The sequence below is a fragment of the Mauremys reevesii genome, linkage group 11, assembly GCF_016161935.1.
Source record: "Mauremys reevesii isolate NIE-2019 linkage group 11, ASM1616193v1, whole genome shotgun sequence".
Classification (NCBI taxonomy): domain Eukaryota; kingdom Metazoa; phylum Chordata; order Testudines; family Geoemydidae; genus Mauremys; species Mauremys reevesii.
Window position 1 is genome coordinate 67,062,069 of NC_052633.1, and position 26,988 is coordinate 67,089,056.

Genomic DNA, 26,988 nt, shown 5'->3' on the forward strand with positions numbered 1-26,988 from the left:
TGTGAGACTTTTGGCCACTGTGATATGGTCTGATGCCCTTCGTTTGATCTAGGACTGTGCAGCTGCCAGTGATGGAGGCCTGTGTGCTTTGTAGGAGAGAGATTAAGAGCTTAACCGAATATGCCTATTAGTGTTTGGCAAAGAGGCAACTCAATGTTTTAAGGGAAGGTAGACCAGGACATGAATTAGAAATGCTTATTCTGGATCAGGTCAAAAGAACTGCTTCTGAGTATCAAAAGGGAGAGGATATATATTAAAAAAACCTCCTTTGGCTTTGGAGGGGTCAGATCACTGGTAAACAGGTGGCATGGCACCCGGATACCCCCAATGCCAGCAAACACTGAGGGCCTTGGTAAAGTATGAACAAACAATGATTGTGTACTAGCTAAGCTGAAGGCCTGGAGTCTGGATGGAGGCCCCAGAAGTGTTACCTAAGTTCCACATATTTCTATAAGGTTGGGATTGCAAATAAGCTCTGAGATCCTTAGCCTGCAGGTCTGGCACCCTGAGTTGATTTGCAGAGCCATTGGCCATTATCTCTGAAAACTCATGGCGATCGGGGGAGGTCCCGGATGGCTGGAAAAAGGCTAATGTAGTGCCTGTCTTTAAAAAAGGGAAGGAGGAGGATCCGGGGAACTACAGGCCAGTCAGCCTCACCTCAGTCCCTGGAAAAATCATGGAGCAGGTCCTCAAGGAATCCATTCTGAAGCACTTAGGGGAGAGGAAAGTGATCAGGAACAGTCAGCATGGATTCACCAACGGCAAGTCATGCCTGACTAACCTAATTGCCTTCTATGATGAGATAACTGGCTCTGTGGATGAGGGGAAAGCAGTGGACGTGTTATTCCTTGACTTTAGCAAAGCTTTTGATACGGTCTCCCACAGTATTCTTGCCAGCAAGTTAAAGAAGTATGGGCTGGATCAGGGGTCCCCAATGCGGTGCCCGCGGGTGCCATAGCACCCGCGGGGACATCTAAATGCGCCCGCATCCTGGTTGGCGGTGGAGCATCCGCTGAAATGCCACTGAATTTCTGTGGCATTTCGGCGGTGATGCCTCTCGATGACGCCACTTGCCGGCGGCAAGTGACGTCATTGAGAGGCGTCGCCGCCAAAACGCTGCATAAATTTGGTGGCGATGCCTCTTGATGATGCCACTTGCCGCTGACAAGCGACGTCATCGAGAGGCGTCGCCGCCAAAATGCCGCAGAAATTCGGCGGCATTTCGGCGGGTGCTCCACCGCCGCCACGGGCGCCAGACGAAAAGGTTGGGGACCACTGGGCTGGATGAATGGACTGTAAGGTGGATAGAAAGCTGGCTAGATCATCGGGCTCAACGGGTAGTGATCAATGGCTCCATGTCTAGTTGGCAGCCGGTATCAAGCGGAGTGCCCCAAGGGTCGGGCCTGGGGCCGGGTTTGTTCAATATCTTCATTAATGATCTGCAGGATGGCATAGACTGCACCCTCAGCAAGTTTGCAGATGACACTAAACTGGGAGAAGTGGTAGATAGGCTAGAGGGTAGGGATAGGATATAGGGGGACCTAGACAAATTAGAGGATTGGGCCAAAAGAAACCTGATGAGGTTCAACAAGGACAAGTGCAGAGTCCTGCATTTAGGAAGAAAGAATCCCATGCACTGCTACAGATTAGGGATGGAGTGGCTTGGCAGCAGTTCTGCAGAAAAGGACCTAGGGGTTACGGTGGACGAGAAGCTGGATATGAGTCAACAGTGTGCCCTTGTTGTCAAGAAGGCTAACGGCATTTTGGGCTGTAAAAGTAGGGGCATTGCCAGCAGATCGAGGGACGTGATCATTCCCCTCTATTCGGCATTGGTGAGGCCTCATCTGGAGTATTGTGTCCATTTTTGGGCCCCACACTACAAAAAGGATGGAGAAATTGGAAAGAGTCCAGCAGAGGGCAGCAAAAATGATTAGGAGGTTGGAGCACATGACTTATGAGGAAAGGCTGAGGGAACTGGGATTGTTTAGTCTGCAGAAGAGGAGAATGAGGAGGGATTTGATAGCTGCTGTCAACTACTTGAAAGGGGGTTCCAAATAGGATGAATCTAGACTGTTCTCAGTGGTAGCAGATGACAGAACAAGGAGTAATGGTCTCAAGTTGCAGTGAGGGAGGTTTAGGTTGGATATTAGGAAAAACTTTTTCACTAGAACGGTGATGAAGCACTGGAATGGGTTACCTAGGGAGGTGGTGGAATCTGCTTCCTTAGAGGTTTTTAAGGTCAGGCTTGACGAAGCCCTGGCTAGGATGATTTAGTTGGGGATTGGTCCTGCTTTGAGCAGGGGGTTGGACTAGATGACCTCCTGAGGTCCCTTCCAACCCTGATATTCTATGATTCTATACCAGATTATGTTGCATGGGCAGAAATTCATTGCAAACCAGGAAGCTGGGACTGTCAAAGTCCTGGTTTGGGAGTTTATATTCATGTTTGGCATACCTAGGAAGATACAGAATGTCAGATCATAAGTTTGGGAGTCTGTCTAAGCTACTTCCTATTGCCATAGTACCTGGGTACCTCACGATCTCTTATCCTCGCAGTCCTCTTTTGAGGTAGGGGGATGCTATTATCCCATTTTTTAGATGGAGAATTGAGGCACAGGGAGACTAAGTGACTTATCCAAGCTCACAGAGGAAGTCTGTGGCAGAGCAGGGTCTTGAACCAAATCTTCAGAGTTCTAGTCTCGTATTTTAACCACTGGATCATCCTTGTCAAGAGATGCTGAGCAGCCACAGATCTCATTGACTTCAACTGGAGTTGTGGGTGCTCGGCAGCTCAGAAAATCAGGTAGTGTGTGCCCACATAGAAATTAAAACACAAACACTTCGTTATCGCCCACAATCTGATGGATAAGTTGAGAGGTTGAATAGCACGTTGACTATCAAGTTAGCAATAGGGACAAGATGTGCAGTCCTTAGTTCACCTCTGAATCTGATCCAGTATTTCTCTGAGAGTGACTGAGATGAGTTTCTGCCATTTGTTATGATGGCTTACATTCATATCACTCAGCCTCCTGCTGGCTTTGCCTCCTACCAAGTCATCTGTGGCTGAGAAATTACTTTGCCAGTTGAAGTATTCATGGGAATGTGATCAAGCAAAGAGCATGAGAGTGTGTCTGATTATATTGCTTGTAGGAGGGTATCTGAAATCTGTTGCAGAAGCTGGAAGAAAACTCAGAAAAGCAAATAACCTCCACTCTTACCTTGTTAAGTTTATTGAGGAACAAAAGAAATGGTCTGATTTAAAAGCCGCAACCCAGTGTTAGAAAATAAACAAGTCTAGTAATGTGCGAAAGAAGGACCCTCCTTCAAAATGTACAGAGAAATTCAAAAGGCCATTGAAATTTTTTAAAGAAACTGCCTGATCTTCTGTATGAGAGAGAACATGGCAAAGTGTGAGAAATATATGAGTAGACATTACTGCCGGTTAAAACCTTAATTAGGGGTGCACGGAGTTTCTTTACACGGGGAACAAACGTGATTTAAAGTGGCAGGCTTTAATCCATAGAGCTTTACCTGGGTTGATCCTCAGGTAGTTCAGAGGTAGACTTACCTCTCATATTAGAGAGACAAGGTGGCTGAGGTAATATCTTTTATTGTACCAACTTCTGTTGGTGAATGACACAAGCTTTTGAGATACATGGGCTTACCTCTTATATGGTATTTTGCTAGCTGGAATTTGCTCATGCACTTCAGATAGCAGCTCCTAGGTTACATGTGAAGGTACTAGAAACCTTCCAGGGGAGAGGTCCCAAGAGTCTGAATTTGCTTACTTCACGCCATGCTCCAAGTCTTAGCAGTCTCTCTGGCTATCTGTTGAGAAGGAGGAGACAGAAGACTTTTTTTTTTTTTTTTTTTTAATTTGTGGCTTCTGGGATCTTTGAACACTGGCCCAGTTTGCTCAGTGTATTTTTTTTTTCTGTGTAAAGTTTGTACATTGACCTAGCATTCAGCCTGGGCATTTTGATTGCCTGAGAATAAATAGAACATAGAATCAAACGAACAGATTTAGGTTGCTGGTGCTAGCCAGTGCACACAAGCAGTTGCTGCTGTAATTGAGCAAATAAGAGGTGGTGTTCCAGGAGTTGAAGCTGTGACAATGGGCATTTTAGCCCATTTTTTCCTTTTGTTAGCAATGGAAACAAATGTTCTTCGATTATAACTTCAGGGTGGCACCAACTGCATTTCTGCCAAATAGCCTGTTTAATCGGGTACCTAATCTTATAACCTCCCATCCCCATGGTATCCACACATGAGGGTCTCAGTTAGCTCAAGACATAGTCTCACAGACGGCACTGTGTGAAAGACCATCTCAGCACAATGTGAGTTCTATGAAAATCATCCTAACCTCACAAGTGAGGGCTAGATTGCAAATGTGCCATACACGTCAGATGAATGTCAGTGATACCCCATCACAAAATAAATCACCCATGAGAGAGACTTGCTTCTAATAGCCCATACAGGATAATTAAGTTAAAAAATTATGTTCCAGAGACTTGGATATAAGCAAACACCAGGTCATGATGTTTTTCTGAAAGCTCTAGAGCAGTGTTTTTCAACCTGAGGATCCACAGACTATGTCTAAGGGGTCTGTGAAAGGTGACTATGAAAATTAAGTTTCAGATCCTAGAAAAGGCATTCTGTTTTTTTATCAAATTATGTGACTACCCCCACCTACAGGTCAAAACCCAGAAGCCCACAGTTTAGTGCCCTTTCTCACACTGCGTCAAATGCTGTGCCAAGCCTGTGCAACATTTAATGTTGAATTCTGTTCAGTCAGTTTTCAGTCTAAGACTTCTATGATAGGGGCCTGTGGACCCCAGGTTAAATTTCCAAAGGGGTCCGCATCTCCATTCAAAATTTGTTTGGGGTCCATGAATGAAAAAAGATTGAAAACCACTGCTTTAGAGGATGGCCAACTGAATGATCCCTGGGAGGAAGGAGCAGCACAACAGTAGCTGTTGTGCTTGTTTAAGGCAGTGTCTGACATTAATTACACTGATATGCCTAGCACAAACTTCAACCCAACACACGTAAGGCTGACGGAACGGCTTCCCATTGAGAAAAACATACCCCAGCAATTGGCTAACCCAGGTTTCTTTCTAATGCACTCCTCTCAGGACCACTGCGTGGCGCTGCAGAGCAGTTTTTAACCTTGTGTTAATGGAGTTGTTACCTTTGGCTGTGGTGCAAGGTTTGTGAGATAGCAGTTTTATATGGATAGTTCAACCTAAAGTGATTCTTTCTCCATCTGCTTAAAGTTTCTGTGCAGTTCAAAGGGCATAAGGAACTCAGCAGGAGCAGAGAAAGTGGGTTGGTCAGCAGTGAACCGGCATCACCAGCCCCGCATGCCTTCATTTGCATATAAAGAACATAGAGATCATCTGGAGTTTTAGGGGAAACCAGAAACCTATTTGGGCTAAGTGATGATGTTTAAGGAGGTGGGAGGGACTACCAATAAAGATGTGAATGATGTAAACACCTAAGAGGAATTATTTAAGATGGCACAACAGGGTGTAACTAAAAGTAATGGGGTGTTAGTAAGAAAGACTTGCTGCCAGTGAGATGCATTAGGGTGTGGAATAGGCTCCCTAGGAAAGTAGTCAAAGCTCTATAGTTTGAATTTATTACAGCTTGCTTGGGCAATGCATGGGAGAATATTGTGACCTGTCAGAGGGATGGACTAGATAACCTAATAACCAGAGCTGGTCAGGGAAAAGTATCATGGAAGTTTTTGTGATTCTTCTTCTCTCTCTCTCCCCCCCCCCCCCCCCCGGGCCAAATATGAGTTGGGGGGGGGGGGCGGGATTCAGCCAGTTCTGTAGTTGTGTGAAAAAGAGGGTGGAAATTCTACTAACAATTTCATTGAAATGTTCCCTATTTTGTTTTTCATTCATTGCTACTGCTAAGACATATCCACACCGAATTTCTGTGCTATTCTGATTTCTCAAAATACCATTTTTATCCTTGTATTTTTGTTCAGAAGTGGCATGCACACTGTTACCTTCTACTAGACAGAATCAGAACTGCTCAACTGCATGTTATAAGCCCTACACTGCTTCAGCTGATGGCAATTCTCCCATGGCTGGTCAGGGGCCTGTGTTTTTGGAGTCAGAAGAATCTGAGATTTCACCTTCACTGCCAGTGTGAGGGACCAAATGGCCATAATGAGTGGCACAGTGACAAACATGAAGTCCTAGTGGGCTCCTTTCTTAATTGAGACAGCTGATTAATCGGAATGATATGCTGCCTACAAGACAATCCCTGCTAAGGGAACTCTACAGTAGCTCTGACTAGATTCATCACAGAGAAACGTTGCTAAGGAAAAAGCAGTTGCTCAGAGAGTAACTGCATCATATTACTGTATGCCATTTAGTACAGTTCTCTGCTGAGCAACTATTGATTTTTAAGAAAGAATGATGTTCCAGACAAGTTTTTCTTCAATAGAAACAAAATTACTGGCCGATGAGATTACAAGCTGCAAGGGAGATGTTGGCAGATCAACTTTTCTCCAGCATCCATGCACTGGGCCCTGTAAATGAATCAGTAGAGTAGTGTTTGCATCACTTGATGAAGCAGACATGTAATCAGCCCCTTCTGAGTAAGAAGCCTGGAATCATCTGTCAGTGTTCTGGGCTTCTTCAGATGACAACTTCAGAGGTGTACATAGCCCTCTTAGAAGTGCAAACCACATCTGGGCCTCACTGGGGACATTGTGGGCCAGTCTAGCATGAGATTTGGCTGTCAGGACACCTGTGTATTAATTCTGATTCTGTTGCTGCCTTGCTGCGTGCTCTTGGGCAGGTCATTAACCTTTCTGTGGCTCCTTTTCTTCCATGTGCAAAAGGGGCTGTGACACATAACTAAGTTATGTTTGCCGTGTGCTATAGAAGTACAAAGTATTCTTTAGGCCTATAGCTCCACAATGTAAGGGACTAGGGCATAGGCCGTTTGGCTCAGCAGTCACAGCTGGGCTCAGGTCCCACCAGGGACAGTAGTCATCGAGCAGGGATTTGGAGGAATTGCAAGACCCAGGTCCTGTAAGCAAGTGTCAGGGTCAGAGTCAGGCCAGGGTTGGAGACCAGAGATCAGAGGCAGTACCCAGCTGGAATCAGGAGGCAAGAATCAGGGTCAGAGTCATTCTGGAGTTGGAGACTGAAGATCAGGAGATCAAACAAAGTCTGGCGTTGCAGCAGGCCGAAATCTGTGTGGCTGCCTAGACAACTTCCTGGGGCTAAATAGGACGCATGGCCAGTCAGAGGGCCATAAGGTACCATCGTGCTGAGTCTCTTGGGTGATACTTCCTACGGTGCCTACTCTCCAAAGTGATCCCTGGCTGTGTCTCTGCACGGCATCCTGTTGATACCATGAGAATATCAGCTGTCTTGGGCTCTGCAGACCCAGGTTCTAGTCCCCAGAGCCTTACAGAGGTGGGCAGAGAAGTCAGGAGTTCCAGCTTCCAGCCTTGCATTCTTAAACTATATGGCTTCTAGCAAAATGCCAAAGCGAGGTGTTAGGATTTGTCTCACACCTCAGTCTGTATCTTGTCTGCTGTCCCCAGTTTTGGTAACTACTGTAGTATATTATTGTAGCACCTTGGAGCCCCTTTCATGGTCCAGGACCCCACTATGCCAGGTGTTGTATAAATACAGAAAATTCCTTCCCATAGTTACACTGATAGACGTGAAGTCTCTAGTTTCTCAGAGCACATGTCAGAATGCTTATAAGCCAGAGCTGGCTTTAAACTTCCCTCATCTAGGAGGATTAGTCTGTATCAGTGAGTTGGGTGGCTCCAAAAGGAGAGAATGACACATCTTACTCTCTCCACCTCCACATTCCTCCCCCCACAAGCCATGCTTTTAATTGTGAATTAACATTATCTGCCTCTGTGCATCCCAATTAGCCACCAGCACAGAGGTCATTCTGAAGCACAGCTGAGTTACTCTGGTTTAGAGTAAGACGGTAAATACAAATGGAAACAAGATGTGAAAATGAACTACCCCATTTAAAATTAATGGAAGCCTGACTCTCCGTTCTCTGGCACCATTTTAAACTGGTATAACACCACTGACTCTGCTCGAGCTGCTCCTGATTTATAGCAGCATAAGTGAGCTCTGGGTCAGGATTTCTTTTCATTAGAAGGAAGATTTATTTTAATCAGTAGGCATCGTGCTGACAGACTTGGTGACTGAAAAAAGAGAGGGCTTTGTAGAGAGCAGAGTACACATCTGTTTGTAGACTGGTGTGCCTGAAAGTATATTGTAAAATACTTATAAACCCTCTAGAGGAGATCTCGGCTTTTGTTCCAGATCATGTTAAATGGCGTCTTATTAGAAATGTCCAGTTTCTCTTCCAGCTGCATTGCTCAGTGCTTTGGAGACAACGCCACTTTGCCCTCCATACAATTCTTTCAAGGCAAGGCAGTTTTGGAGGGAGAATATAGTAACGTGTTATAAAGTTCAGCCAGGGTGCGCTTGGCCAAGTGAGGTGGCTACTCAGTAAGCAGATTTGACTGTGGAATGTTATTGGAAGGAGAATGAAGTGGATATGTTTTTTCCACTCTTTAAGATGCATCAGGACTGTTCCCTTTCTGTAACAGCTCATGCTATGTGGTGGTAGGCACGAGGAGCATGCAGTCATTTTCAGGCCAGCCAATTAATAAATACTTTTATCTATAGGATTTGTACTACAGTGAAGCTCCAAGAAACCTGCAAATAAACAGGATTTAGGTTCAGATTGTGGAGAGCATTCTTGTTCAGATAAGTACTTAAGCATGTGCCTAAATTCCATTGCTGTGAATAGGATTTAAGCATGGGTTTTTAGTTAAGCATGTGCTTAAGTGCTTTCATGAACTGGGGACTTAGAGCAGAAGCATGATCTTACTACGAATACTTATATTGTCTTGCATGATGGGACCCCAGTCTTGGTTGAGGCTTCTGGGTGCTACCGTAATACAAGAAATAAGAATAGGGGAATTTTTAGAAACGCTTTGGAGGTTGTGAGAAATAAGGATGGTAATAATAATAATAATTAGCATTCATGGTATGTTACAATATATATATATATATAGTACTATTCATCCCAAAGGGTGCCAAAGCACTTTACAAATGATAATCACTTGAACCACCCACCAATGAAATGTAGCCAACTCTGGAGTGAAACAAGCAACTGTTTACCAGTATGAAGCAACCTTGCCTGGCAGTTTAGGACAGGAAATGAAGGGGAGAATTTGGATGGGAAGTGAATACCATCCCATCCCTTTAAATGTATTCATACCGTTGTTTGTTATAGAACTACAGGAGAAAGGGGTTCATAGGATAACTTTGTTGCACCAGACAGTTATTCTTTTGTCTGTTTGGTCTGCTCCAGGTTTGTTTATTTTTTTTTAAAAGTTATTGTAAAAAGGAAATAACTGAAATTTGCCCCCCAAAAAAGAAAAAGGGCCCGGTTCGGGGGGTGGGGGCAATGTACTAAAGTGGGGCTCAGCTCCCCACCCTGTTGTGCAGAGGGGTGCCCGACCTACGGTCCTCAGGCCATATATGGCCTGACAGAGCATTTCATAAGGCCTTGGGCAGGGCTTGGGCTGACAGCCCTGGGCAGCTCTTTATTTGTGATTTGGGAGAAGGTTGTGTGTTCTTCACTGGTTTTTTCCCCCCCGTGTAACGCTCCCTCACTCACCCCAGAGGAGGGAGGTCCCTGGAGGGCCGCGATAGCCTGTCTCCAGGCCTGTCTCTGTTTACCTGAGTACTGGGCTTGCCGGGGCTCAGGCGGCCAGCAAACAACACAGTCTTAAGGGGGCTGGGGCCACTTCTCTTCGGAGTGAGAGCCCCTTGCAGAGGAACGAGCGGGCCCTCCCTACTCCACCGCGTCCCAGCCCAGGGCCGTGGCAGGGGCAGAGTCAGCTGCCCCGGGGTTGGCGGGGATCCAACTGCAACACGCCGATGCTGGGGGTCTGGGCTTTGTAGTCAGCCCTACGGAAGCTGCCCCAGGCCACTTCCTGCCTCCCCTGGGGTGGGTACCTCCTGCGTCCAGGCGTTGTCCGGCTCCTCCGAGTAAACAGCAGTGGACACTCTAGGCCAGTCGTCGTCCGCGTCTGGGGCGTGGACTGGGCTAGGCGGGGGATCTGCCTCGAACTGCTCCAGAACCAGCGGGACGTCCTTCCCCTCTGCAGGTTCCCCCCCCCCCCCCCCCCGAATGGGCTGCGAGTCTGGTCTTTTATATTTAGGCTCCGCCCTCCCAGGGGCGGGTAATGCTCCCTCACTCACCCCGGAGGAGGGAGGCCCGTCTGCCTCACTACGTCCCTGTTTTCTATAATTCTGATGCCTGTTTTATGCACTGGTTTCTTTATTTGTTTTTAAACAGACAATACTGTACATAGATTGTTTCTATCTAAATACATACCAGACAGGCTGAACTTAAAATATAAATCAATACATGTGACTTTAAATCTTAATAAATTATGTAGAGTCTGTGTGGCCAACACAAGGTTGCGCTTAGGTTTATGTGGCCTTCCTGAGTAATAAGGTTAGGCACCTCTGCTGTTATGTAAAGGCCTGGTGCACTTGGGTATTCCTTAATTCTACACCTCCAGCTGATTTAAACTCCAGTTCAGCAAGTTACTTAAACAGCCATATGACTTTAAGCACATGTCCCAGTGAAGTCAATGTGGGGGCATTTTGAGTTACCTTTTTAAAGTACCTTTTTAAATAGGGGCCTTAAATTACAGTTCTACTCTTAAAAGTGACTGTGTAGAAATGGTGCCGCCTTACTCAATAGATCTTCTCCCTGGGCATATTCAGAGTCACATTTGCTGACTATAGTGAGTAAAATAAATTTTTGCTGCTTTTTCCTCCTGTTAGCCCTACAGGGCCAACACAGCTAAGAGCAGCTGAGCTGGATTCTATCCCTTCTTGTGCATCACCAACAGAATTGTTAGATTCAATCGGTTACAATTGTGCAAAGCCATTAAAAGACAAAGAATTGAATAGGCATCACTGAGGGCATAATCTGGCCAGCAGAATTTCTATTACTGGTGATGATATGTGAGGAAAAAAAGAACTCAGTTTCATCTCAGATGTCATGTTGAGTTTGCCAGGTGAGAAATAAGAAAAAATATATTTGTAAATGGGGGCCATTTTTCTCCATGGAAAGATGGCAAACATTTAGGACACCATTCTTAGAGTTGTTTTTGCAGGACAGCGGTATATATTAAATTACTCCTGGGGGAATTCTGCGGCACTGTGCGTGTGCATATTTTTTATTTTTCTTGCAGAAAATAGCTTCTGCTGAAAATTTGCTTCAGTTCCACCTTTGCCCACCGGAGGGTACTGTGGCGCTAGAACAAAGCAGGGGCTCCCAGCAGAAAATAACTTCTGCATTTCTGCCTTTTGCCCACCCGAAGGCGGCTGTGGCACTAGAACACAGCAGCTGCTCCTGGCAAGCCCCAGCTCGGATAGGGAAGAGAAAGAGCCTGCCTTCTTCACAGCGCCTGTGACCAGGTCGGGAGATGGACAGTGTGGGGCTGCAGGGGGCGGGGAGGTCACGGAGAGGGGCTCATAAGCACTAGTGAGGAAGGACAGACTAGGGCAGGGACTGAATGGGAATGGAGGCGCAGGGCCACATGGGAAGAGGGGGAAGGGTGCAGAACTACAGGGGGGGAAGAGGGATGGCTAAGTAGGAACACACAGACATGGGGACAAGGGCAGATGTGCCTGACTGAATGGGAGAGGCTCGGGGTCAGCCAGGATCTGCATGGGGACGCTCCTTAACAATCCCTCCCCACCCTCCAAAAAACCTGTTCCATACTTCCCCACCAATACCCAACAACCCTTCAAGTTTATACCCAGGGTCCTTCCTAGCAATTACTTCCCTCTCCCTCAGTTCATCCGTTAACCCAGACGCCCCCAAGCCTGTGCACTGCTTCTGAGGGGTGTGGGAAATACGGTTCTGTATTGTAGTTTAAATGAATTCTTACTCAGAGTTCTGTATTAATATGCATAGTAAGGAATCTATTTGTCAAAAAACATGTCCTGAATTTTTTTTTGGGTCTATATTGTTACAGACATACTTGCTGACAGGTATTTTGAAATAAATTACCAAAATAATTGAAACTGGTGTGATGATATTGTGTTATTTTCACAAATAAAATATGCAGAATTTTGCAGAATTTTAAAATATTGTTTGCAAAAATTTTTATTTTTTGGTGCAGAATTCCACCAGGAGTAACATTAGTATGAAGAGTCGAGAAGATCATTGTGATAATTGCATGAACTTTAGTATCCTTGACTGATGGAGGATTGTGTGCCACCTGACCACAGCTCACAGCTGATGCATATGTGCATGCGCCACATAGTGATCTCTACAAAGATAGACTCTGCTTTTCTTTAAACAGACTCTGTTCTTTCTGCAGCTCTTTTGGGTGCAAGGAAAACCATCTCCTTTGAATATGCCTCTTCCTTTAAAAGTTTTTGGTTGAATCTGTTCCACTGTAGGGAAAAAAAAAATCTAATATTAAAAGTTGATCACACAGTCAAACCACCCCCTGTTTCACAGGACTAAAACAAGGAGCTGGAATCTGTGTTATAAGACTTCCAAAATCAATGCATTTAAATAGCATGCTTAACAACAGGATACCAGCTCCGAGCCGGTTATCATGAGAACTCCTTCCTCGGGGTGTTAAGACTTGAGGCCCTGTGACATGCTTTAACACCTTGAGGAGCAGGATTATCTCATGATACCTTACACACTAGAGCTGCATTATTATTTTTGTTAAATTAGTATGCGCTTCCCTAAAGGATCCAAGAAAAATCAGCTGTTGGATCAAAATGTCCAGTTTGAGTAACTTCCATAGTTGTGTGTAACCAAGGGCGAAAGTAAAACTCAGGACTTACTGGTACAGAGGCTGGCACCTTGGGCAGAAGGGGCGGGGCCTTGGGCAGAAGGGGCGGGGCTGGGGGTCAGCATCCCCCAGCCAGCCCATCTGTGCTGCCCGGGCTGCACCTCCCGGGGCTCCAGTGGTGGTTTAAAGGGCCCAGAGCTCCAGCCACCACTGCCAGAGCCCCAGGCCCATGGCAGCGCTTTAAAGTTAGCTGGGTAAAGGCCGGTACTGGCCACTGTACCAGCCTGTACTGCCTTACTTTCACCCCTGTGTGTAACCCTCATGCCATGGGTCTGTGAAACCAAGCTCATTGCAGGGCGTAGTATTTGTTAAAGGGCTTCTCTACACAGCGTGGCAACGTGCACTACAACAATGTGATTTCTAAGCACACTAACTTGTTGTGCACTAACCGGTCTCTGTAGACTCTGCTGGTTTTCACTAAAATTTCCCTAGCATGCTTTAACATAATGCTGTTTGAAACAGCACTGCAATACAGTGCACTGGGGAACTTCTAGTGTTCATGCAGCCTCCTGATGCGGACCGCTTAGTGCACAACGTGTTAGTGTGCTTTCGGAATCACACCTCTGTAGTGCGCATTGCTCCACAGTGTAGACAAGCCCTAAGTCTGTAGCTGATGAGAAACAGTTTAATAACAGAGTATCTGGGAGGTTATGCAGCTTTAAGAGAAGGGAAAGATGTTTTCAATGTACAAAAGAACTGCTGGATTTGGGGAGATGCTCTTAAGTGAGAACTTGGAAAGATACATTGGACACATTTTGCTAATAATAATACCTAGCTCTTTTCATCAGTAGGTGAATAGAGTTGAGTAGATTTCAAAGCTCTGTGCAAAGGAGGTCAGTGTCATTATCCCCATGCTACAGATGGAGAAACTGAGGCAGAGAGAGGGAAGTGGCTTCCCCAAGGTCACTCAACAGGCCAGTGACAGAGCTGGGACTAGAACCCAAGTCTCCTGAATCCCAGTCTAGTGCTTTGTTAGGCCACACTGCCTAAATACTTCTCAGGAAATCATTCATTTAGTATTGTCTGTGACATGCTTTGATGAGGGATCATTTAAGAGTCTCATGCTCCTCTATGTCGGTTATTCCTGTGCAGGTGAGTGGAAGGGACCATTGTGATCATCTAATCTGACCTCCTGTATAACACAGGCCATACAGCTTCCCCAAAATAATATTCCCCAACATATATTTTAGAAAAACATCCAATATTGATTTTTAAAAATTGTCAGTGATGGAGACTCTGTCACGGCCCTTGATAAATTGTTCCAGTGGTTAATTACCATGTCAAAAAGTTGTGCCTCATTTCCAGTCTGAATTGTCTAGCTTCAGCTTCCAGCCACTGGATCACATATCTTTCTTCATTTATTATATTTATGAATTAACTATATTGAATGTATTCATTAGACATGGGTGGAAATGTGAATGCATTAAGTCAAGGTTATTAAGCATAAACACCTTCATAACACAAATGATTGTTTCCTTTTTTCTGTAATCTGTGACTCTTTCTTCTAGCTCTTCACAGATCATGAATGTGTCATGGGGATGCCTAGGCCCTTTGCCTCCGATAGCCATCTGGCCATCCCCTTGGCCCCTTTAGCTCTTGGCAGCAAGAACTATCATGTCAGGACCTGCCTCCACTGCCTTTGCCCCAGAATCCTCTTTGCTTGGGAAGCTTCTACATCATGGCTTGGGTGTGGGGGCATGGGGAGTTTCCTCACGGACCACAGCTTCAGGCCACAGTCCCTTGCACTGATTTCGCTGCAAGTTTTGTGTGTGTGGAGAACACCTAGCAGAATGCAGCTGCCCTTTTCCCTGCTCTTCTGAGCCCAGGGCTGCAGATTCCATCTCCTCCCCACTCCCAGGAGCAAACAGGAGTGTAGCAGCATAGGCCTTGGGCCAGCTGAAGATTTTGAATCAAGCCCCTGGTCGTTCAGGTTTCTTTGTACATCTCCATTACAGGCTTTGGAAAGTTTGGCTACAAATTGGCTCCGAGTTTTGTTACAAAGTTCAGGACAGGCAAAGGGAGGTAATTGTCCTGATGTGTTTGCCAGTGCTGAGGTCTCAGCAGGAGTATCATGTCCAGTTTTGGGTGCCGCACTTTCAGAAAGATGTGGACAAATTGGAGAGAATCCAGAGGAGAAATGATAAGGTTTAGAAAACCAGACCTATGAGGAAATCTTACAACAAAAACCCTGGATATATTTTGTCTTGAGAAAAGAGTGGGGGGGGGGACCGGATAACACTCTTCAGATACGTTAAGGGCTGTTATAAAGAGGATGGGGAGCAATTGTTCATCTCCACTGATGGTAGGACAAGAAGTTATCAGCTTACTCTGCAGCAAGGGAGATTGAGGTTAAAGATTAAGAAAATCTTTCTGACTATAAGGACAGTGAAGCACTGGACTAGCCTTCCAGGAGAGGTTGTGGAATCCCCATCATCAGAGGTTTTGAAGAACAGGTTGAACAAACCCGTCAGGGATGGTTTAGGTTTAGTTGGTCCTGTCTTAGTGCCAGGGTCTGGACTTAGGTGACCTTTAGAGGTCCAGTCCAGCCCTACATTTCTGTGAAACAAGAGGCACCATTTTAGCCTTTTTTTGTTCTTTTGGTGGATCTTGGAAAGCCTGGCTGCCTGTATAAATGCATAACCATACATTTTAGCCAAACGTATCTGATTTTCCCTCACTTTCTTCTCTCCCGACCTTCCTTTTTAAAAAAGTTCTCTTGAATCTAACAACTTTTTTTATTTCTTCTTTCTCGTGCAGGAACTACCTCTTCAGACTTAGTCTACACAACGTTTCTCTTATCCAGGTACGTCTGTTCATTCTTTACCCAATCGTTTTATAGACTCATAGACTTTAAGGTCAGAAGGGACCATTATGATTATCTAGTCTGACCTCCTGCACAAAGCAGGCCACAGAATCTTACCCATCCACTCCTATAACAAACCCCTAACCTATGTCTGAGTTATTGAAGTCTTCAAATTGTGGTTTGAAGACCTCAAGATGCTTGACTCGTTAATGAACGTGCTGCTGGAATCGCTTGGTGTATGCTGTCAGTATGTGTTCAGAGTGGCAGAGGGAAGAATTAGACTGTTTGTTCTCACTGAGAAGATAATGCTAAAGGGGAGAGCATTCCAGTGCTTGGCCATTTGCATAGCACTTCCTTGCTCTCCATTCTTGAGTGTTTTTGGTGGTGATGGGATGAGTGGGTGCTGAAAATATGACGTCTTAAAGAAACAAAGCAGGTAGCATGACTGATAACTGGTGCAGCTTAAATAAAACCATACAAAGAAATCCTTGGCTCTCCTTAGTGCAGAGGTCAGCAGCTTGCAGGGATGGCTTTAATAGTTCTTGTCCATCACCGCTCTCTGCTTTTGTTGTGCCCGTGGGAGCATGGAATGCGGAGGAGCTGAATGTGTTACTAAAAACAAGATAGGACTTGCGGGCGTTCAGAGGCACAGCTGGTTGTAAATGTGTGTCACCCACCACCCAATGGTAGAAGAGGAGGCTTGTCTGCACTGGACTGAAAAGGCTTACAAACAGCCAATGGGATGAGCAAGATTTTTTTCCCCCTCCAGCTTGAATCTGGAACTGAAAGGTGCAGCAAAAATTAATTATTAATTAATTAAAAGTAAGTGTCAATACCAAATATGCTGGGGGTATAGATTGTTGTTTTCTGTAAGCACCAAAAGATGTGCCTTGCTCTTGTTAGACAGATCAAAATGGGGGCAAAGACTTTAGAGTCCAGTGCCTCATTATGGCGTCTCACTCCGTGCAGGTGCCTGAGTGATGCCCTGTTGACTTCCAAGGCGCCCTTGCCCACGTAGAGTCTGGCTAAAATGCTCTGACCAATGGGCAGTATTCAGCATGGCTGAGCAAAGCACCTGCCACACCCTGTTTCCTTGCATGAGAGTCTCTTGACATTAAGCGTGGATGGAGGGCAGCATAGCTATTTAGCAGTCAGACACTTAATTCCCGTGCATCTTCCTTTTTTATTCTATGAAGTACAAGTGACAGTGGAACGAACTCTAAAAGTTGACCTCATCTAACAGAACTTTCCTTTTCAAGGATGGTAGGTTATGTGTGCCAGGAGAATTCCAATGGGACATAGAAGAGATGGTAGCCTAGTGGTGGTGGTGAAATAGTGTTGCTCTGTACGTGCTGATTCTCAGAGGGGCTATCACAGCCGCCTGTTCTGGTTACCCCCTGGGGTCCCCTACATCCTGACCTGGTTGAGAGTCTCCTGGGGGCAGTGCTGCAGTGGGGCTTCAACAATGGCTAGAGCTTTGTGCAGGCTTTCTGCACTGGGGTAAGGGTCTTCCACAATGGCCTACATGCTACACTGCCTAAAATTGAAAGCCCTCCTGTATGTAAGTGGAGGATGTGGTGGGATCTCCGATTAACATAATGAGCTTAGTTTGTTCCTGCTTTCTGGGTGTATCCGGCCATTTCTACAAACCTCTTTGCATGACAATGAGAGCATGGAATTATGCGGACACACGTGTTGGGAATGATGGAAATGATTGTTTCCAGACCTAGTGGTTGCCTAAGTAGCTATTTGGCTTGTATCCGTGAAGCACATAATGCTGCTCAGAGAACACCCCACCCCTCCATATACACCATTTTGAAGAAAAGAATAGAAAATCAAGTCGAGAAATTAAGGGGATTCAGTTCAGTTGAACTGAATTAAGTTCAGTTCAATAGAAGGGCCAGGGAGGCAGGCAGAGTTTAGAAAATAACAAAATGGAGACTGTTTTGTATTGAAGTGTTAGCAGCTCTTTTTAAAATATAATCCAGATCCTATAGTTCGACATCTATTGGGAGTGTCTTTTCTCCCACAGTGGATCTGATTCACTTCTCATTAGAATCCATGTTGCAGGCTGCCAGTGGCACCAAATCTGCCTGAAAGTGGGGATAACATGGTGCAGGTCCCCACCCCACCCCTGCTTTGCTGAAGTTGAACTGGGCAGCACTGCCCACCGAGTAGAAACTGTGTGCTGAGTCGGGGGCAGCGTCAGGACAGGCAGAAGAGACCCTGATTCAACGCATCTTCTAAGCTAGCCTTTAATGGATCCAATTGAATACTAGCCTGAGCTTACAGCTGCCTTCCCTGCCACCCCCCATGGCCACAGCTGACTGTGGGTAAAGGGTGAGTGTAAATGTCAGTCACTCTGCACCCACAGACAAGAGTCAAGCCCCTCAGTGCTTTTGCCATGAAGGAGGCTAATCTTAGTAGTAGTTTTTTTTTGTTATTTTTTTCCCCATGAGCCTGGCAACACTGGAGCAATATCCTAGTGACACTGTTACCTGGTGCACTGACTTGGGTGCTTGAAAATCTCTCTCATTCTGTAATGTTGTAGATTTAGTGGCTAACTCTGACTAATGCATCCACCCTGCACCGTCTTTTCTCGAATCAGAAAATGAACATTTCCTACTGTTGAACAGGTGACAAAGTCACTCATATACGTTACATTATTCACTGTTTCCATTCAGAGGAAATTCTCATGCCCTTGAAAATTCTGTAGTTACCATTAGAGCCTTGTGCGGATACAAATTTATATCTGCGGATGTGGATATCCGTGAATATAAAATTGTATCCGTGCAGGGCTCTAGCTACTATTTCACAAGGCTAGAGTAAACCACCTTGATGCTGTTTGGTTTGGAAACTTGAAGGCCTTCTGGGACTTTGGTTTCTCTCTTTCCACGTAGCTGGATTTTCAGTTTGCTGACAGCTCTGAAAAATAGCAAAAAACAAACATTAAAATTGTTTCAACCCGAACTGAACACACAAAATCCAAAGAATTTGAGTTAATAGAAAAACTTGAAATTTTGTTTTGTTTTGTGTCAAAACAAACTGCTTGGTGTATTTTCTGGGCACGTTTTACCGTAAAAGCAAAAGAAATGAAATAAAATAGCCAAAGGAGGCAGTGGCATTGCTGCTACTGTCTTCCTTCTGATCACTGTAGTCCAGTGGCTGAGGCAGTCAGCTGGGATGTGAGAAATCTGGGTTCAATTCCCCACTCTGCTGCTTGTGGAACAGGGATTTAAACTTGGGTTTTTCACATTGTGGGGGAAGCACCCTAGCAGTTGGGCTATAGTTTGCTGTGGGTTTCTCTGTCTCTCCTATTGAAGCTGTTCCATTCTGGACACACATCTACATAAAAAGTGGAGCAGGGATTTGAACTTGGTTCTCCCATAAGGCATTTTTCAGTGAATAAACTATTTGCTGGAGGAAAAAATTGCCCAGCTCTATCCCATACCGCATTGCAATGAATGCTTGTAAGCTCCCAGCACAACAACAAAAATGTGCTATACTGACATGAGGTTCAACCCATTTTAAACTGGAATAGAACATTACCCCCCAATACATAAAATATGGAGCTAGGATCTTGAAATTACAATTACAAAGGCAAACTATAACAAATGTCTTGCCCATATGATGAAAACTTGTTTCGCATCCTTGTTTTCTGGGAGCACATTACTGGTATTGTTCGTGCAATGAAAGATGTCTCAGCAATTAATGTTTCCTGATAAATAGGATAGGATTTTGGTGGCGGGTCGGGCATGGGTATGGGAAGGTTTTTGTGGGGTGTGTTTCAAGGCGGTGAGTGCAGGAGGATGCTGGGGGGGCACTTTGGGGAGGTGAGGGTAAAATATGGCAGGCTTCGGTGGGGAGGAGGACATGTGAGTCTTTGGGAGCTGTTAAGGAGACAGTAAAGACTGTCCTTCCCTTTCTTTTCCTCTGTGTTCACTCTCAGCTCTTTATCCTCCTGTCCCTTCGCCAGAGTAAGTTGCTTTGCTCCCCTCTGTCCTGCCAGGATCCAAGGTTCACTTCTGGTTCAGGGGAGGCTTTAGATTTTCATTTGAAGTTAAACATTCCCTTCCCCTGTTTGGCCCTCCAACAGCTGCAGCACCAGGCCTGTGCTTGAGAACCAGGGAGCAAAGTGGATTAGAAAGGGGAGACTATTATTGTCCTACCTAAGCTGAGAGAAATGAAAAATGTGAACAGTCTGTGCTAATGGCCAACCGTGAGCTGGGGCCAAGATATTGCAGGAATCACTAATGATTTCGGGTGTCTCAATGTTTTGGTGCCTATCTTAATGAGGCTGAACTTCCAGGGGACAAGTTCAAGACTTTCTGAAAATCAGTCCCTTTCAGGTACCTCAAGTTGGATACCTAAAAAGATTAGTCACTATTGAAAATCTTGTTGATTTTTTTTTTTTTAAATTCTGGCAAAACTCTGGAAATTCACCTTTAAAACATACAATTTTTTAAAAAATCTGCTAATGTCCCTTTAAAATGAAATCCATACATCTGCCTTTTCCACCCTGAAAGCAGCTCTCACGTATGCATTATGGTTCATACATATTGGGCATTTTCTAAACCTAGACAATGATATGCATGTATAGCCCACACTGTTCAATTTATGCAAGAGCCCGTAACAGGTTTACCCTCTAATCCCCAGCTTTCACAGAGAGGCCAGTAAGGGGGCTGTTTATACTAGACTTCACAATTAATGGATTAGGTGGAAACTGTCCGTTTAAAAACAAAATCTTCATGGCGCGTTTAAAAAAATACACTAGGCTAATTTGGGCCTCTTAAAAGGACTAAACCAGGACATTTGCCAGCAGATATAAAATCACTCTGCCTGGCAGGCATTTCCCACTGGGGCCCTGAGGACTGAATACCCCCAGCTCCTACTGACTTCATTGAGGGTACTCACAACTAGAGCTGGGGGAATCACTGATTTTTCGGTTCACTGGCAGTTCGGGGAGCTGGGGAGTGGGAATTGTTTTGACCTGAACTGAAATGGAAAACTTCTGAAATTTTCAGTGTATCTAGAAAGTTGATTGTGCATTGAATGAAAATTGGCTTGTCCTGACACGTTTTGTTCCTAGGTATTTTTAAAGGGGCTAGATTAACAAATTGGGGAGGAAGGTGAGTCTGCGACCACTGTCCCCTATAATAATAGGAGATATACCCATCTCCTAGAACTGGAAGGGACCTTGAAAGGTCATCAAGTCCAGCCCCCTGCCTTCACTAGCAGGACCAAGTACTGATTTTTGCCCCAGATCCCTAAGTGGCCCCCTCAAGGATTGAACTCATAACCCTGGGTTTAGCAGGCCAATGCTCAAACCACTGAGCTATCCCTCCCCCCAAACTTTAGCCTGGTGGTTAGGCCACTCACCCAGGATGTGGGAGATGCATTTTCAATCCCCCTCTCTGCCTGATGGGGAGCAGGAGTTTGAATTTGGGTCTCCTACCGCCCAAGAGAGCACCCTAATCACTGGGTTTTGGGGGATTCTGGGGGCAGGGCTCTCTCAATCTCTCCTCTTGAAGCTATTCCACTGTGTATAAAATATGTGAATAGTCATTGTGGGCAGAGGGAGGGAGAGAAGGAAATATGACTCTGTGCCATGGTAGTTAGGACTCTCATGTGTTGGACTTTGAACTTGAGTCTTCCTCAGATGACTATTCAAGTATAACCCGTTCATCCAAACCATTTTGCCCAGCTCGGCTCACAGCACTGCAGGGTATGAGCTCATCATGTATATTGATGACATTATTTCATGAAGGCAACTTTAAAACTATTTCAAGAATACTTGCTCCTTTTATAAAAGGGTGCCATTAAAAAGGAGTTGAGCCATAAAGTATTTACATATTAAACGGCAAAATAAATACCTGGACCAGACTTGCAGAATGGAGGCCCTTACTCGTACTGAGGGGGAAAAAAGGCATCTTAGTAACAACATTGTCTTTAGTGGCTTATCTGTGGGGTTCTTTTCAATGTGAGTAAGGGGATCAGAATCTAGACCTTAATTCAGTCCATCCCTCAAGCAGATAAATATGGTACCTGTTCAGCAAAGCAGTTAGGGTAAAATTTTCAAAAGCACCTAAGTGAAAGTCAATGGGACGTATGTGCCTAAATCACTTGGGGGCTTTTGAAAATTTTACTTGTAAGAAAGTACTTAACTTTCAGTACGTGAGTAGTCCCATTAACTTCAGTGCCTAAATCCCATTCACCATGTGCTTAAGCGCTTTTCTGAATCAGGGCCCAAGCCCATATGGCCTGATGCAAGACTCGGTGAAATCAGCTGAACTCTTTCCCCTGACTTCTGTGGCATTTGGATCAGGCTGTAAAGGAACAGATAGGTGCAAAGCTCAAGTACAGAGGAAAAGCTGATGTCTATTTCTTTAGTAGTTAAACTGCCCTTCTTAGCGATCAGTTTTTCCATTGAGAGAAGGTACTTTACCCTGCTTCACTTTTTCTCTCTTAATCTGACAATCAGCTGCACTTCCCAGATCCTGCTCTTGCTACAGACACTTCTCTGTGGAGGGATCACTAACTCTAGGGCAAATCACTGGTAAATCAATAGTACCTATCAACGGGTTGCAGTTAATGGTAATAATATGTCTCCATCGGTCCTGAACATCTTCTCCCTGCAACAGAATGAACAAGATTTGTATTTCAAGTCTTGAATCAAAAACAAGAATTAAACACGTCCTGTTTGCTTTATTTCCTACTATTCAAGGCCTGACACTACCTCCCTTACATATGTTGATTGGTACCTTACTCTGCAAGCAGTCCACATATTAAGGCACTACTCAGTGTAAGTAGAGGTGGCAGAATCTGACATCCAGTATTTCCTGGACAGTTGCATAAAAATTTATAAGCATAACAAATGATGAATAGTGAATAATGCAGTTTTCAGTACAAATTTTCATCCAAATTTTCATTCATGTTAAAATTCATGGAACTTTAAGGATTCAGAAACGTTTTCATGAAGGACCAGTACTCAGCAGGATACTTGCAAATGATTAATAATATTCCACCAATCACAGTACATTCAACTTGAGAGGTAGTGTTGCCTAGTGGACAGACTACTGCACTGGGACATGCAGTCTGTTCCCAGCTCTGTCACTGGCCTGCAAGCGACCTTGGGCAAGTCATTTCAGCTCCTTATCAGTTTCCCCATCTGTATAATGGGGATAATGATCCTTTGTAAAGTGCTTGTAGAGTTACAGAAGAAAGGGCTATATAAGAGCAGCATTATTATTTTAATTGGTATTTATTTGCAAAAATATTTCCAAATCAGGGTTCTCTTCAGTATTCAACCTGCTATCACTGAAACAACAGGAACCACAATTTTATATGATCTTTATGTAAAACCGGATTTGCTCAAAAGCAGGTCCAAGTTTCCTGCAAAGTCCACAAATTTTAGTAAACCTTTAATAGAATCTGGTCTGAGTTCCAGGTTTGTCATTCAACACAAAACTCAGATGAGTTTTGGACTTCTTTCATAGCTTTATTTACTAGTGAGGCTGCATTAAAATCAGTTGCATTTTGAAATTTTCAAGAATGTAACTTTTACAGAAGAAAATAGTTTTAAAGTTGTAGTTAACGGCATGTGTTTTGAATGTGTCTTGTCTGTTTCAGATATTCACTTACCACTGTCAGTGATGTGGTATAAATACCTAGATAAAACATTTATTTCTTATTTTTCAGGCACATCCAGTTATTTTTTTTTAAACATAATCAACATCTTATATAGTACTGCAGAAGCAAACCTCAATATGTGGATTATACTTTAGTTATGAATGTCACATATTTTATCAGGATGATACATTTTTTATTAGCAGATTAACATATAAATCTATTCCTAAATTACCTACCATAGCTACACCTAAAATCCCTTACTCTCAGCCCAGAGTTCTAATGACATTCCATAATAAATGGCTTATACGATGGATGTACTGTGTGCTGAAGATCTGACGAATCTTGTTAGTATCTTGGACCTGCTTTTGAGCAAATCTGGTTTTCATCAAGATCATATGAAATTGTGGTTCCTTGTGTTTCAGTTATAGAAGGTTGAATACTGAGGGAACCCTGATTCTTGTCATTGTTTGTTTTATCTGACATCTGTGCCCAAATCAAACCCTCCATCTGAATACATTCACCTTGTGAAAAATTCAGATCTGGACCTGAAAATTGAATTTCAGGTTCTTCCCAGATTTTATCCAAGAGGTTGCTGGAGCTTCTTGAAATCTAGGATGTAGGGGAAAATATGAGAAGTGTCAAAGTGTGTGTCTGGAGTCTGCAGTTCCTTTCTAAGGACTCCTTCCTCCAAACACTCACTATAGAGGTAAGGTCTCTATTCAGGAGTCCATCTGTGTTCTATAAAGCACTTAAACACATGCTTAACTTTAAACAGGTGCTCAAGTTCCTCTTGGACTTGCTTAAAGTTAAGAATATTCTGACATGCTTTGCTGAATATGGATGGACTTGCTTTGTTGAATATGCTTTAATGTTTTGCTAAATTGGGGTCATATTGCTTACCGCTGTGTGAAGCCTCAGTGAAGTCAGTGCTCTCTGTGGTGCACTATTAGGGTGCAGTAAGAAGAGTTTGGAGGTTCACTCTCTGACACTGTGTGTGTTTGGACCACAACCCCACCTGGTGTAAATCAGTGAAGCTCCACTGCAGTCAACAGAGCTGCGTTGATTTACATCAGCTGCCGACCTAGCCCATGTGTGAAAAGTGCAGCTTCTGTGATGTTTGTCAGCTGCTGATTGTCAGCCCTCTTCCCAGATAACTTTTCAGGCGGCCATGCCCCACCCCTCACCTTGGAATGTAAACGGTGAAACAATTGCCAGGGCTTTGGGCTTTGTCAGCAAACATTTAGAGTAGGAGTCAAAAACTGAGAATTTAAGTAGCTGCTGAAGTCACTTACTGATAACTGTGGCATATTGGCTTTTTATTTGATAAAACCCTGTCAGGCATTTTATGTGTGGGGAATGAAGACTAATGTTCTTATTACTTGCAAGTTACAGCCAGGGCCATTAAACATGCTTTACACAGACCAGAAAAAATGCACCTTGCATTTGTTACAATCAGCATTGCCTCTGATTCCTTGTGCTGTAAAAGGATGTGGAGCACATTTTGGCTTTAGCAAGCTTATTTTTCTCTGTCTCTTGCTTCCCACTACTCTGATTCCAGGGTGCCCAGAAGAAGTCGGTGTACGTGTGCTATGATTCTCCTCTTGCTCTGCACCAACATCAGTTCGTTGTCTTTAGGGACTTACTCCTTATTTATGTTGGTATTATTGAGTGAAGAATCAACATTCCACCAAAATTGACCTACTGGCAGAATTTTGTTTATGTTTGCTTAGGGCAATTTTTTTTTCTTGGACTCAGTAATGAGAAGTTCTGTGAAAGCAGATGAAATGTTTGTTCCTAGGATCTGGCCAGAAATGAGCTGAAAATCCCTTGACACTGTGCTGAAAAAGTATTTCATGTTTGCTCCCCTTCTGCTATTACCTCCTGTGTGTTCTTACGTGACCTTTAGTAAAGGAGACATTTATGTTCTTCCGTACCAAAGTATTGCATCTTTCAAGAGTGAAATTGCAGTATTTGGGCAAGTTACTGTAGAATAGTGTAGATATAATATAGGTTAATATCTGCATTTTAAATTCAAAACAGGAATTGAATAAGACTTAAGTGGTTCATATACCTTGTGCTGGCTGTCTGCACAGGAACAAATTTGCCCCTGGTAGCGTACGGTAGTTTATAGTGGGAGTGTAAGAAGACTAGTTATTGATTTGTGCCTCTCTAAAACTGGCCTAAAAAACAACCTCGTGTGTTTCCTATAAAACAAACTATTGAGCTCTTGTAAAACTTATTTTACAGTAAATACATTTCACGGTAGCACAAGCAGTTTCCTGGGATAAAATGATCCTGATTTGTTTTGGTTGGGTAACAGTTTAGTTGATGCGTAACAGTTTTGAATGAGTAATTCCCATGGGATTATCGCAGCCTGAAGCCATACAGCATAGTCACTAACACAGGCTGAATAGCTCTGCGGCTCTTAGGGCGCGTCCAGAGTTTGGGAAGGGAGGAGAACAGTTCATCACTTGTGTGGCACAGTGATTTCACCGCAGCATGCCAGGGTGAAATCTTTGATAACATGACAAGGTTTTTGATTGGAAGCGTTAATAAGCCCCACCCCCTCAAAAACAAACAAACAAACCCACACCACATCCTATAAGCCAGGTATGAAGAGGAGAAAAAGGTGATCAAGCCCCAACTTGATTAGCTCTAAATACCTCTCAGTTGCCTCGATTGGGAGAAGATGCCATCATTAAGGGACCAAGAGCGGGGGAGACTCTAGTTTCAAGGATTATTTCAAGCCTTGCTTCAGGAGTCTGAAGAAGGGTTAGGTTTGGTTTCTCCACAACTTTAAGAGTTCGTGCCACCAGCTGAACTCATGCAGGTTTTCCAGTCTAGCATTTCAAAAAGCCGTCTTAAAAGAACAGATTCTGCTCAAGGAAAAAGGCTTCCAGTGCACACAGTTCTGTGTAGGGTATAGGTCTTCCTGCGGAATAACTTGTGATTGCCACGCCTGACTGGCTAAGAACGGTGCACATTCCATTGCTGTGGTTTTCTCTTACTCCCCTACCCCCAGCGTCTCATCCGTGTGTATGTCTTATCTTTCAGACTGTCAGCTCTTCGTGGCAGGGATTGTTGTTTCTTAGATGCTTGTGCAGTGCCTAGCACAATGGGACCCTCATCTAGTTACCCTCTAAATGCTACTGCAATATAAATGTTAAATAATAATTTTAATGTACTTTGCTTGTAGCATCTATTGAAATTTTCATTCCATGTAAAGTTTGCACAGCCAGAAAAGGATCCAGAGAGAAATGGGACAGAGGAAAAATATCCCTCGTTAAAACCAATAGAGAATCAAACTGTATTTCCACATCCTAAATAAGGGGCATACTCTTAATATGTGTTACTATAGTCTTTAACCTTGGATAGAGGTTAAATTAATTGTTTTTGAGGAGTAGGTAGGGGAGAGGGACAGGTGCCAGAAAGAAACTAGGGGCTGAGTTCAGGGTGAAAAAAATTGGAAGATAAATAGTGGAATGTCAAGAGATAGGAAGGAATAAAAAATACAGGATGAGAGTCTTCTTTACAGTAGAAAGAGCAAATAAATTCCTTGTTGGGACAGAGCTTGGCAGAGATGACTGGAGCATCAGGTGCTGACGTCTGGTGTTGGAGAGGAAGAGACAGAAGCAAGGCAAAC

At 44.1% G+C, this 26,988-nt stretch overlaps 1 protein-coding gene and 1 long non-coding RNA gene across 7 annotated transcripts in view; one reads left to right on the forward strand and one right to left on the reverse strand.

Annotated features, from left to right (window-relative positions):
• SEMA5B (semaphorin 5B) overlaps positions 1-26,988 on the forward strand; it is a 351,645-nt gene that overhangs the window by 202,694 nt on the left and 121,963 nt on the right. For all 6 annotated transcript variants that reach the window (XM_039494195.1, XM_039494194.1, XM_039494196.1 and 3 more), the window contains exon 5: positions 15,671-15,716. In XM_039494195.1, the coding sequence (XP_039350129.1) occupies positions 15,671-15,716 (46 nt within the window). The remainder of the gene's footprint in view (positions 1-15,670; positions 15,717-26,988) is intronic.
• Positions 12,323-26,197, reverse strand: LOC120374465. Its single transcript, XR_005586118.1, has 3 exons — positions 26,009-26,197; positions 18,551-18,641; positions 12,323-12,500 (listed from the first exon to the last, which is right to left on the reverse strand). It is a non-coding gene; the product is annotated as an uncharacterized LOC120374465 (long non-coding RNA).